Source organism: Aspergillus lentulus (assembly GCF_001445615.1).
Source record: "Aspergillus lentulus DNA, contig: Alt04, strain: IFM 54703, whole genome shotgun sequence".
NCBI lineage: Eukaryota > Fungi > Ascomycota > Eurotiomycetes > Eurotiales > Aspergillaceae > Aspergillus > Aspergillus lentulus.
In genome coordinates, this window is record NW_028322122.1 from 3466215 (window position 1) to 3480368 (window position 14154).

The following is a 14154-nucleotide window of genomic DNA, read 5'->3' on the forward strand; positions in this document are numbered from 1 at the left end:
CCTAGCTGGACCGAAGTCGGCATATGTGTGACCGGCATTTACTCAAGCCGGGAAGGTGGATGGAACCAAAGTATAAATCAGAGTTTCCGCGAAAATTTGTCCAAGGGAGACCAGCGTGGAAAAGCGCCTTCGTTACGTTCTCTTGCTGTTTCCTTTTTCTCACTACTCTTTGCCCTTCCTTTGGATATGGGTGGAACGGGGGGAGGGGAAAAAGGAATCCGTCGTTGTGCTCCCATCTGTTTTCTGTTTGCGCTTTTAATGGGTTGTGGTTATAGAGAGTACACAAGATAAAAAGGAAGTCGGGACGGGCACCACTATCATTGGACAAGTATCCAAGGAGATCCTGCCTTCGGACTTCTCCGTACAGCCACAGCAGTTGGACAGATTCCTGGTTGAAAATCCGCGGAGTTCTGACGCCCGACGCTATGGTGACTTCGCGGAAACCTTGCCTATGTGCCAATACAGTTTACCAACCATAGTAAAAACAGTTTTATCTTGGACCCATTCTTCGTTGAACTAACTGGATCGAACAGTCCAAAAAGCTAAAAGAGCCCATCAGGAGTTTATTAGTAGGATACGGTCTCCATGGAGTTTGAGTTCGGTGGCGCATCTCACGCAGCGCCGGGGTCGAATGGTACATATTAGCACTTTGGCCTAGGAGACTTCATCTTTGCCCATCACGGGGTCCTTTTTCCCCATTCACCTGTCGCGCTTGCAGGGTTTGTGGAGGAAGGTGGCCCGTGGAGATGAGCAGATGTGACGGAAAATATGGGGAAAAGAAGCGGAGTGAAAATAACTCGTGATTAACACCACACAAATGGATGAATCCCCGCGGACCCCAGACAGCAGAAGTAATATATATACTCCTAGGTTGATGCCCTGTTCCCTCCATCACAACCACAGCTGACTGACCGGGGACAACCCTCACCATCTGAAGCTCACGTTCAGAAATCACCCATCTCAGCTCCCGCTTGCCTGAGTTCGGGCTATCATCAATATGTATATCTTGTTTCTGAGCTTCTACTTGTGCTTTAGCTGACGATTATTCTTCTAGGATGGATGAATATACGCAGACTGGCCAGACAACCGAGCGGATCCTTGATGAGTAATTCCCCCCAAAAAGCAACCCGACACCAATCTCTTCTGCATTTTCCCTTTGTCACCTGCTGTGGGAAGCTCCTATTTATTTTAACATATTCCAGCCTCGAAAACCCCTTGGCACGGGTCCCAAAGGACAGACTGCTTCGAGAAGTGGAGGAGTACGCTCAATCGTACGACTTGAATGACATCCTTCCTGAGCTGAAGAAGGGCGCATTGGCCGCCCAGAGGCCAGGCGATTTCGACAGTATCGAGGAGCTTACCGCCGAGGAGCGTCAGTGCCTACGGGAGGAAGTGACCCATCGCTGGAAGCACCCCTGGGCTCTGTATTATACTGTTGTGCTCAATTCCATTGCCGCAGCCATCCAAGGATGGGATCAAACCGGTACGGGTATCTCTAGTGCCTCTTGCTACCGGCATGCTTAACCTCACTTTTAGGTTCCAACGGTGCCAACCTCACCTTCGCGCAGCAGTTCGGCATTCCTCAAGATGGCTGCTTGACTCAAGCAGAGTGCACTCGTAATCAGTGGATCGTGGGAGTGATCAACGCCATGCCTTACATTACCATCGCGCTCTTGTGAGTTTCCGCCCTGACATGGCTTGAACGCGTTTTGGCTGGAAGAATATCCAAACTAACACTGAATTCGCAGTGCTGGCTGGATATCCGACCCTCTCAACCACTGGCTGGGCCGCAAGCCTGTCATTGCAATTGCGGCCGTGTTCAGTTTGATTGCCCCCATAGCATGCGCATTTACTCAGAACTGGCACCAACTCCTGGGCTGTCGTATACTGTTGGGAATTGGTATGGGCTTGAAGGAGGTCACTGTCCCTGTTTTTTCCGCGGAGAACGTACCCACTAGCATCCGTGGAGGCTTGGTCATGTCCTGGCAAGTCTGTAAGTGTTCACTTCTCTCTGGATCATTCTTTTCGCTTAGGGTCCTCTTCTGGTTTAACATATTTTATCTAGGGACTGCATTCGGCATCTTCCTCGGAACTTGTGCGAATCTTGTTGTGGTTAACACCGGCCACATTGCCTGGAGGCTACAGCTTGGTTCAGCTTTCATTCCCGCCGTTCCTCTCCTGTTGGGAATTTGGTTCTGCCCTGAGTCTCCCCGTTGGCTGTTGTCAAAGGAAAACCCACGCAAGGCATATGAATCTTTACTCCGACTGAGAAACAGTCCATTGCAAGCATCTCGCGATCTCTACTATATCCATGCGCAAATCAAAATGGAAGCTCGCCTCCTCCGGGAATCTGAATTCACAAAGGGCGGCAATACCCTTGCACGAGCCCTGGAATTATTCACGGTCCCTCGAATTCGCCGGGCTACACAGGCTTCTGGCATTGTCATGATTGCGCAGCAAATGTGTGGAAGTACGTGAATCCTCTCAACAGACCCCCATTAAGTGACAAATCATGACCATGGCTCATAATGCAAACAGTCAATATCATCGCGTTCTACTCATCCACAATCTTTGAGCAAGCCGGCGCCACGAACATCCAGGCCCTGCTGGCTTCCTTCGGCTTTGGCTTGGTGAACTTCCTCTTCGCCTGGCCAGCTGTCTGGACCATCGACACGTTTGGTCGTCGTTGGCTCTTGCTCGCCACCTTCCCCAATATGTGCTGGACCCTGCTCGCTGCCGGATTTTGCTTCTGGATTCCCACGAGTAGTAGCGCCCATCTAGGTCTGATCGCCCTGTTCATTTACCTGTTCAATATCTTCTACTCCCCCGGAGAAGGGCCCGTCCCCTTCACCTATTCAGCCGAGGTCTTCCCTCTGACTCACCGCGAGATTGGCATGGCGTGGGCTGTGGCGACCAACAATTTCTGGGCAGCCGTGCTGTCTCTGACGTTTCCGTACATGCTGCGTGACTTCAAGCCACAAGGTGCTTTTGGTTTCTACGCAGGATTGAATATCCTTGCTCTGCTTCTCATCTTCTTCTTCTTGCCAGAGACCAAGCAGCGCTCTCTGGAGGAACTCGACCGGGTTTTCAGCATCTCGACCCGTGCTCATGCCAAATACCAGTTGACCGAAGTGTTGCCGTGGTGGATTCGGCGATATTTATTCGGGCGCAAGGATGCAGTCGTTCGTGACATTTATGGCCACCTCTCTCCTGACCCCGTTCTGATCTTGGAGAAGCCCGAAAAGGAGGAGCACCTTGAATCGGTATGAAGAAGAGTGATGCAGTTTGGTTTTAAGGGGAGATTCCATTTAACACATTGAGAGAGCGTGATGGTATGTATGCAAATATTGTGAATATCAAATCAATAAGAACCAGATACAATGAGCTTTGTTTTATAAATTTGGACCCAAAACCACAGCGGTTTCGGTCTAACTAAGGTTGAACTCGCCTGAACTCGCACCAAATGCAACTCTATACTTAAACCATCTTATAGAGGGAGGTAAATAGTATATTAATAATAACCTTACTACTATAAGTATCTATACCTTATACTCTACAGCCTTTACAGAACTAAAGAACTAAGTCTATAAAGTATATAAGAGGAATAATTAGGTATAGATAAAAGAAGCCTGCTAGAGGATAATAACTAAATATATTAAAGTTATAGCACTGTGACGCATTAGGCCTAAATTACTAAAAATCTAAAATATAAAGCTATATAAAGTACTATTAGCTATAGACTTTAATAATATTAACTAGAATACTTAGACTAAGAACTTCTAACTTATAAGATAGATTCTTAGTAATACAGAGAATAAGTATATTCTATAGTAGGTTAGGAAGAAGGGTTAATTTAGGAATAATATTAAGCCTCTTAATAAGGCCTTTCTTTATAAGATTATAATAGGGGAGACGCTAGATCTAGCAGCCTCTAATACTATATATAATATTCCAGGAGAAGAGGAGAGGGTTATAATTAAAGTAGAAGATGGATTTACCTAATTTAAGTTATCATTACAGGCAGAATTTATTAACACTATACAGAGAAACCTCTCTACTAAAGAAGTCTATAATATTATAATATTCCTATCTCTATAATGCATATTTTTATTAAGGTATTAAATCTAGACTTTATTTAGGAAGATTCAGTAGTGAATTTTAAGGATGTTATTCTAGAGTTAGTAAAAAATAAATTAAAATAGGAGGAGTGTTAGCCTGTTAGGAGGTTATTATAAATTAAGGTTAGGAAGAACTTTGCAGATGAAGGGGTAATATTCAAAAAAGATTTCATTACATTCATTATTTTATGGGTTTTTCTAATTTAGCGAAATTCAAGGTCAGCATAGAAGGCCTGTCATAGCATAATCAAACCTCAAAGCTTCAATTCCCATATTCTCATACTTTTTCAACAATGTCATCAATTGTTCGCCAAAGTGCCAGAATGAGCAAGTTCACGACATTAGCGAGAATGTGATAATCCTGGCGATCCGGATAAATTTCATCGAAAATGTCTTGCTTCCTCGTCTCCAAGATTGTAGTCATGGCACTGTACTCGCTAGTCTGGTAGATGCGGTATTGGACATCATTAGTACAGCCATCATTTGGACAACAACAACACTGATCAGGAGATAAGATCCCTATTGCTATATAATCAGTCATCATTGTCGAAAAAGCTCAGTGTATTGATATTTTCCATCATCATGATCACTTGCTTCTTTCAAGTGGCGCTGCGGTCTGCGAAATGCCTGATGTCTTCTGACCATATGATTATTGAATTCTCCGTTCCGTCCAATTGCTATCAGGAGTGGCATGGTGCTGGTGAAGATTGGTTGCTGGCTCTAGTGCCAGTCTATTCCAAATTCCAGTATTCAGGCTCTGGGGCAGGACACGATGATGGATGTGGTGTTCAACACCTTCAGCATGATCTTCCTACTAGGTGAGTTGAGCATTATCGTTCGGATGAACTGCGCATTAATGACTAATCGCATGCAGTCGCCACCTTGGCCGAACTCTCATTTCTCGGCCCCTTGGGCGACTAACCTCTCTCCCTATACCTCATGCAGCCGCGGACCGCAGGCAAGTACATTCATCGTCTGACCGGTGCAGCAGCGTCGCCCACGGAGTCGAACCTGTTGCTTGCTGTACATGACCATGCAGTTGTCCAAGGTCATCCAGAAGATCCATGACTTGAAAGCCTACTATATAAGGTTTAAGCTCAAAGTGGAGGTCGACATCACTGCTGGATGAGAAAATAAGCCTGTGGGATGACCACGACATCAGCCAGAGCCTGCAGTATATGCTAGAAAGTGTCCCTACAGTCAATAACATGTTTATGCATCTAGATGATGATTGGTAGAATTTTCTCAGCCATATGAATCAATAAGAGCTCTGAAACCTGGCAGTGGGTTCTACTTCTGATATAGGTGATTTTATAGAGTGATCTTCCAAAGCTACAGTGACATTGAAGGACTATTTGGACTAAGCTGACTCGATTGAAGTACCAAACATCAGATGGTTTAACGATCGTACATCACACAAGTGACAGTGATAAGCATGATTTCCATCAACGAAAGCGTGTTTGTCTCGAGTCACCTTTCCTTGCTCAAAGGCTTCCAGCGGCTGCCATTTTTCTCGAGACATACACGGAATCAGAAGGCCGCCCAGTGGCTGCCCTTTCTCAACAGAGATGTTACTCTGCATTAGATGCAGCATTTCCAGCTTCCATCGGGGCATCCGAAATCCCAGAACACGCTTCTTCTATTGGATGGACATTTGGGTTTCCAGCACATGGCGGGCCTGCTGGGGGTTCCTTGCTGATAACAACCAACTGCTCGCGCCTCGAGTGGCTCGACTGCCTCAACAGGCACGACTGACTCTGCTGCCAGAGATTCTGTGATGGTCAGTAGGTGGAATTTCAATGACATGGAGAGACGCACGGGCAGCGAGACTAGGGGATATTGTTAGTAGAGATTCTCATTGCACTTGATGTGGTACTAGTGACATACCCAAGGACTGTGACGACGACTGTAGCAAAGTACTTCATATTGAGGGAAAGGGTTCGAATATCGTTTGATAATCAGGTAGACAGAATGTAGTTGCCTGGTTGAAATCGTGGAGATAGTTATTATCGTTGTGGAAGTCCTGATCAAAAGTCAGCGGGGAGAGGCGCGATATTTATATCCAGCAAACAGGCTCGACATAGCCTTCTATCAAAGGCAAATCCAGGACGAAGTCATGTAGTGTGCAATGAATACGATCTTGGCTGATCAATCCATTCATTCTATCTCTGAAGAATAGGATTGAAAAAATCATGCCCAGACGTTCCCCCCGCAGGTCGCAGCTCGTATCCATTGCCTTCCCTGCAGTCAACATCCTCCATTTTCCTATCTCAGTGCTATTCTCCGAAGATCCTCGTATCTGGATGTTACTGCGTTCTCGTATATGCCCATTGTCCACTTCTACCTCATCAGGTAGTAGTTCCAAGAGTTTTGAATTCCATCAATAGTACCTGTATAACCTAGTTGGACGACTTTCATGTAGTATTCGTATATATCATGTGATAAACATTTAATAATAGAAAATAAAGCGACCTTGGCAAACTTCTTGCAAACTGCAAGCCAATAGATGAATTCTCAATCAGATCAGCCCCTCATAACTGATCTGCATCCCGTATTCTCTAGCCTGTCATCAGTAAAAGCCACCCGCGCAAGTTTAGGTTCCCCTGTATTCTCTAGCCAGTCATAAGTAAGAGCCACACGGAAAGTTTAGGTTAGGTTAAGTTTACACCCTGGCAGTATCTAAAAAAGTGATGGTCCGTGCAATGCAGGCAATGAATGAAAGGCTGTGAATGAATGACTTGCTCTACGGCAAAACTCCAGCAAAACCTAAGAAAAGGCCATCTATCCTAATGACTCCGAAACTGGAAGCAGATCCTAGAGAAATGGGCAAGGCTATATGCCAGATGTCTCACAAAGAAAGGAGCTCCGTGCGGAAGCGAACTGCACGGCGAGCAAAGGAGTAGAATCGCCTAGAAGGCATACAAACGAGCTCTGCAGCCGGAAAATAATCTGCCATTCCAACAAAAAGTGTACTCTGTAGTATCTAATACGTAGACTACGTAGTAGTAGTGTGGACTATGTAGTAGATACTACTACTAGGTAGTAAAAATCAGGCCCTTGCAAGTGTGCAGCTGTCAATCATTTGCAGCCTCATTTGTTGGAATGAGGGGTAAGAAGGACCGTGAGGCTCATCCTCACCTATGACTGAGGGAGGGTGGGTTGCATGTCGTGTGACGATACGAGCGCCTAATGCGACATACTTCGGAGATGACCGAGTGTCAGTCATGCGTTTTTTCCTTTTAGCTTGAAATATTACTGGTTGCATTGGAAATGTTCCGGAGTGTCAATAAATGCAGAAAAGGTGTAAAAAGTACCCTTCTAGCTGGGGTATCGCCCATGGTACACTGTAAAGGTTCTCGTCTTTATACTCTGTAATTGTACAACATGTTAGGGGCAAGTCCAATGAACAAGTCCATTTGAAAATATTTCATTTGTGCTAAATAGTACATTGCAAACATTCTCATAGACATATATTCTGTAGAGGGTAAGAGAAGCTAAACACTCCCCTTGACCTCTTGCTCATCATACGATGATCACTTCTTATGGTGCTCCTCCACATCCAACCCCAGGATGTGGCGGCCCTTATTGACTGAGATCTTATGTGAGATGTGCTTCTTGTTCTTTACAGTGTTACTAGGCGCGGTGGAAATCATGTCTAGTTCCTCTAGGGAGCGCCTGCCCAGTTATGATGGCGTAGTGTCCTTTGTTCTCCTGATTTTGTAACATGACACGAACTACTGGACAAATATACTATTGTGAGAACTTCAGACAGGCAGTATTCTTCTCAAGGTAACTGTAGAATATCATCAAGGACCAATGTGTGATCTGAGCCTGACCATGATTTGGTATACTGGCATCGGGCATGTGATAGTATTAGAGAATGAGGCAAAGGGAAGGACGGCCATAAATTTTAGTAAATTAAGGTCGATTCTCCGGTGTTCCAGACCAGTATAGGTACTGGATTTAGACCTAAGAAGAAGCATGCTAGCCACTTGGCAGCAAAGGATACTTATTATCAGCTGAGAATTAATAATTAAAACACCTGCCCTCACAGTCCAGTGGCCACTTTTTTTTTTTTTTCCTTGTTACAATAAGAACAATAAAGGTGATATATCTACTGCGCTGCCATCATAATAAAAGCCCTTGATAACAGCCCTGCAACAATGTGCGTAAAGTATTTAACCACTTTTAAAGGAATAAAATGGAGTATAGTTGCAGCAAGCCAGATGCTTAACACAGGCCTTCTAACTGCAGAATAATGAATTGTAGACAGTATAGCCTTGTTTGTGTCTTTGCTGCATACCCTAGTTTACTGTAGTTAAGGCCTTTAAGCCTCCTTGCTTCCTCTCTATGCTTGATTTAAATATAACCATACTCAGTTAATTAGCATTTACTCTGTCTTTGCCATTCTGTCAAAGGGTGGCACTGAGCATAAAATGTATTTGACTTGGCTGAGTAGAGATAGATGTAATGTCTGGATGCACTAGGCGATGGTTATCCCACTAGTAGAAGGCTAAAATACTAGGCCTTAGTATATCTTAGTTTATAAGATTCAGATACAGGTCCTTAATATGCTGGATGTCAAGGTCTTTAGTTAATATATCTCCTGTCTTAGCTGCCTGTTTTTAACATGATTGAATACGACCTATGTAGTCTTGGAACTTTCCTAATATATTATTGCAGCTTACTAATTATAAGAGCATGATGTTTTCCACTCCAATTCTAATCAGAAAAACTGGGAGGCTGTTGAATGATTTGAATAAGAACCTGTTATCTGAGTAAAAAGTCCGTTGTGCTTTATTGTAAACCTGATGGTTTGTGGACATGATGGCCAGTAAATTATTGTTAGGATTATATTATAACCAGATCCCATCTCTGCGGGGCTCAATGTCTGTGTGGTGTAGGTATTCTCTAAAATTCACTTTCTCAAAACAGAGAAGAAATCTGTAGACCATGAATCACAACTCTGGTCAGCCAGAATTCTTAGGTTAGTCAGATATATATAATAGCAGAGAGATAATTGGCTGCCCATTAAAATTAATGTGAAAGAACAGGTAATAGAGCAAGAAAAGTAAAGTGATAATATACCTAGAGGGAGATAAAGAAATAGAAATAGATCTTTATAAAGAAGAACAGTGTCCTCATTAAAAGGAAGTGACTATTTGTGGAGATTTATCTTTCTTATCTATGATTCAGGGTCAAATCCACAGTGGCGCCAATAAATAACATGCTTAGTAAACTGCTGGTGAGATGTGATTATCTTACAACATACCCAGCATCTGTATTTGCGATCTTCGTCTGCCTTGTAGGCAGAAGGATAAAGGTGATAGATAACCTGCTTAAGCTGCAATGCATCATGGTGCCCATCGGCCGGGAGGCGCCAGGTGCCAATGTATTCAGATAGGTGCTCGACTTGCCGTCGATAACAAGACAACAGAAACGTGGTATGTAATATAGCTCGTGGTGACTGTTCACGTTGAGCGAGCTCGCTTTTCTGATGAAAGACTTGCTCGCCTTGCTTTCTTAGCTCCCAACATAATGTCTCCCGGGTCGCGTAGCGTGGACAGGAACCCCCTATGCCACCGCATGTTAACTAACACCCAGAGAGCTTAGTGGATATTGTCATCTTAGTCCCTGGGGATATTGTAAATCGCTGTGGGGTATTCAGTAAGTAGCTGGCTCAGGAAAATGAGGACTGGGTTATCTTAGGCTCCGCAAGGCTGTATCGCATAAGTCATAGCGAAGCTGCTTGCCCTGCAGCGACGACTGAGCTTTTAGTGATCTCCTCCTCCGCCGAGGCCCAAGGAAGAAAATGAACACGAAACAGTGGCCGTCTGAAAGTGGCTGTGGATAGCAGGAGCTATGTGAGCTGACCTAGCTAATCAGATTCCGCTGAAGACAAACTCTTAATCCAAAGCTGAGTCATGTAGTATCCGTTGCTACCCGGCTAGTTCCATGAAATGGTAATCTCCCTAACAAAAGTACAGATGGTGGGATAATATTAATTCACCCTGATTCTGGGACCTTTCCCTGGACAGTGTGAATGCTGCTGGGCGCGTAACTTACAGACTACGCGCCTATTCTTTTGTGACAACTCAGTTACTGGTTTTCTTTCCTTTACTGATAATTTGGCATCCCCTATAAGATTAATATAGTTTGCCTGTGCAGCTAAGCACCAATGACTACTGTATAATTGAGGTGCTAGGCTTGATGTTCTCCAGTGAGCCATAGAGTTGACTTGGTGGATACCAAGCTAATCTCCCTAATTGAACATCCTACATTTAAGCATATAGTAGTTCCTAGCACCTGAACTGTTAACCAGGAGGAGCATGACCAAAAATATTATAGTATATGGTAGACATTAACAGGCAAACTGGGGCAAACTCTAAAGTGTTGTGCAAGATATAGCTTTAACATTTAGTTATAGAGTGTGTTGGATTAGATTAGGAAATGGGCAGGATACTATGAATTTCCTAAGTAAGCATTGCAAGCTGTCTTTCTAGCTAATGCACTTTGGATAATTGCAGCCAACAGATTCTTATATGGATACCTGTTTTCTTCAGCACTTAATAACAATAGGGAATGGCTGGGAAGTAGACTGGAAATAGGATTTACCTATATAATGTTAGACAAAAATCTCCTGTCTTAGATGAAGTTAAGGTGGGAAGGCTTGCCTCTAGAATATTGGGAACAGCATCTAGCTTATCAGAGCTAAATTAAATATCAATACACCTAGCATTATGGCAGCCAAAAATTTTCTAAGCATCTAATGCTACTTAATAGGTAGCCTTGACCTAAGTTTTAGTTATAAGACTAGGGTCACTGTGTTTTACTAGTATATCTATATTATTATACTTACTTTTTCTGCTAGCAAACTCTAGACTACTGTAGTTTCTATTTCTTATAGCACTATTGCTATAAGACTTTTTCTAGAGATATTCTTTTATATTAATTATATAACCCTGAGCACTAGTTCCTAGGATACTTACTAAAAACTCCTGGCCTAATAGAAAGGGTTCTACTAGGATGTCTTGATCTAGTATTAGTAACCTTAGTTTTTTAACTACTAACTCTAAGTCTGCAGGTCCTATCACCTTATTAAATATGTTAATTCCCTTTAATAATCCTTCAGTAACTAGCTTTAAAAAAAGTAGATAATATTATATTATATTAGTAAGACTCTTAAGGCTTAGTTTCTATTCTTCCTATAAGATTACTGAAAATAGGGCAGTAGGTATCTTATAATAAGCTAGGATAATCTAAGTATTAATATATTAGTTAGCTAATCTATAGGCTTTTAAGGAGTAATCCAGCCTTTAGGTATAATACCTTAGTAGAGACTTTGTTCTAGCAGAAGGCCATCATTGTAGACTTGTAGTATTGGAAAATGTATATAGAACCTAGTAAGCATCTAACAGTGCTAGGACCTAGGCTTCTCTAGCTAGCCTATAAAACCCTTATATAATGTTAAACACCAGGTCCTAATCCTTATTTACGCCACACGCTAGGTGTTTAATAAGGACTTGGATTCCTAGTACTAGCATAATATAGTGCCCTGACTCTTATAAGGAAGTCAGAACCTTATTAGCTTCACTATTATGTGGTAGGGCTGCGCATTCTTCTTCTGAATAACCTTGGTCATAGTAGGTCGACCTTAGTTCAGCGATTAAGGCGATATTAAGAAAAGATGTGTCAGGTAAGGCCATCCTCTAGCAGAAAATCATAGGATATTGGGAGATAATGAAACAGAAAGAGAAACGTTTTTCCTTGACCTCAACTACATGTGCTATTTCAATGCCTCTAGGGTATATAACTTATTTCGTTCTATTTCCATGAATCCATGGAACTACAATGTTACTGTGACATCTAGTCGGAGGGAACTTGCAACATGATTCTTGATTAGTATAACAGCAAAAATCTAAGAAAGGGAATGTCTATGGCTCAATGTTAGTCTTGATCAGTAGAAAGCGCCATGGAGATATTTGTAATTCATTCATTTTACCACACGACCACGGAGCCTTTTGTGCGCATAACCAGAGAAAGCTATGATGGCATTGATTTGGGTGCTAGACTGTGAATCGTGCCGAGTCAGTCATACTACTCTTGCCATATCTGTCCGCTGTCAGAAATTCACATCATGCTAAAGTTTTAGGGAACCTTTTCCCGACAGACGCTGGTTGCAAGTGGAACTTGCCAGCACTGGGAAGTGGGTCCTGTGGAATGTGCTGCCCAGGCTTCGCGCTTATCCTGTAAAAGCCTAGGCCTATAATGTAACTCCCAACCAAGCCGCCAACCCGACCGAGCCGCCACTTTCCCATTCGTTTTCAACACGTTCAATTCGAAGCTATCCAAATCAACCAAAATAGAATATTATTTGATTAGATCTAGCTAGGATTACATGTAGGGCATCTAACTCTTGTATGCCCTATAATAAAGTAATTTGAACACCTTGGTGGCGCGCGTTTTGGTGGTTCTAAAGGTAAAGGTGCTGAATCAATGGATGAACGCCCATCTTGCTCAGTTCTTGCCTGGATCAGATCCCTAGCTTCCTGGATGCAGAGTCCTTTATTAGGAGTCATCTGGCGTCTAGATCTCTTTGATTTCTGCTTCTCATTCTCATTAGCTGCGCATCGATCATGATTTTCCTTCGCTAGGAGGGCCGCACTATGCATAGCCATCTCGCAACCCTTGATAAGCTGCTGGATAGCTACTTTTGAAGGTGTCGAAGGGCTTTGAGATCGTTGTTTCAGGAGCTTCTTAACTGAGGAAGCTTGCTTTTGTAATTGCTGAAGTGTATGAGGTGTAGCAAGCCACGATGAGCTGGTTGATTGATGGGCAGGTGTTGTGACATCTTCCCACATCCTTTGACGAATTTGGGTCATTTTTCCCCACTCCACGTTATAAGTTGCGTATTCTGTCCATGAACACTTCTTTGTCTGAAGGGCGCCCCAACGCGTCAGTTCCAAAAATGGAATCATGGTCACTAATTATCATCACTAACACAAGGGCAACTTGTGCCCTTTGCTCCGTCAATATCTCCCTCCATATTCTACCATAGAAAGAAGTCGATGAAAATCTCCCGTAGTTCAGTGATTTCTTCATTGAGGAAAAGAGATATCATAGGATCGCTGGGACTCTGCGAGGCCATATTATCAATTGCATGAGTATGTGGCCATCTTCACCCCTAACGAAATGGGTATTGCGGCTATAAAAATAATAGGGACAGCTCTGCTGATAGTCTGCTCACACCTGAGCGGATGGAGATCCTTGCCCGCTTCGCCGATCAAGCCTACCTTCGATACGTCAAGTCTTCGCCGTGCCTAACCCATCTTCCGACGGTGATACACGTCAACCTCTCTAGCCATGAACGCTGCGGCCCTGGGCCTGTCAGAGATATGGCTGCTTTGTGACTCTCTGTCACCTTTTGGACGAATAGGTCCTGAACCCAAACCTGTTGAAAATCCCTCTTGGCCCCGTGGCTTGCGCCCAACTACGCTGCAGCTCAACGTGCTCCACCACCCGTGGATTGACTTGTTTCCTATCCCACGTCTGCGAGACAATATTCTCTGGGCGTCTGTTTGCCATGACGTAGTTGACGAGGACGAATTGTGGTATGACCTGGTTGAAATGAAGTCGACTAATGATGGGAAACCGAGCCCTTCTTTAATTGCATGGGGCCAGCCATGGGATCCCCCGAGGTTGGGAAGTGAGCGTGCAATTCCTGCACAAATGGGGGCGTCTACTCGAAGGATGCCCGGAGATACTGGACTCGAGAAACTTTTGGCGTGGAAGTCGAGGAGAAAGGAGGCTTAAGATCGCTGCCGGGCATAGATAACCCGACTTTGCAATTCCGGTCCACCCGGCAGATTCTCATGGTTCAGTAGATTGATCGTGTGTTGGGTTTGGATAGGTCCGCATGGGATTTGATCCAACCCACATGCTAACCTGACTTTGAAATTGTTTGGATACATGCAACGTGTGGCTATAGGTCGCGGCACTTGTTTATGCTGGGCGCGTCTTTCGAGGGGATACATAT

General features: G+C 43.8%; 1 protein-coding gene across 1 annotated transcript; it reads left to right on the forward strand.

Annotated features, from left to right (window-relative positions):
* Positions 1 to 1055: 1055 nt before the first annotated feature.
* Positions 1056 to 5039, forward strand: ALT_2399 (sugar porter family MFS transporter; the record flags this gene model as incomplete). Its single annotated transcript, XM_089599332.1, has 8 exons — positions 1056 to 1105; positions 1203 to 1483; positions 1537 to 1675; positions 1749 to 1993; positions 2066 to 2470; positions 2539 to 3263; positions 4849 to 4936; positions 4993 to 5039. The coding sequence occupies 8 exons, from the start codon at positions 1056 to 1058 to the stop codon at positions 5037 to 5039; spliced, it is 1980 nt and encodes a 659-aa protein (XP_089456478.1).
* Between the last annotated feature and the right edge of the window lie 9115 nt (positions 5040 to 14154).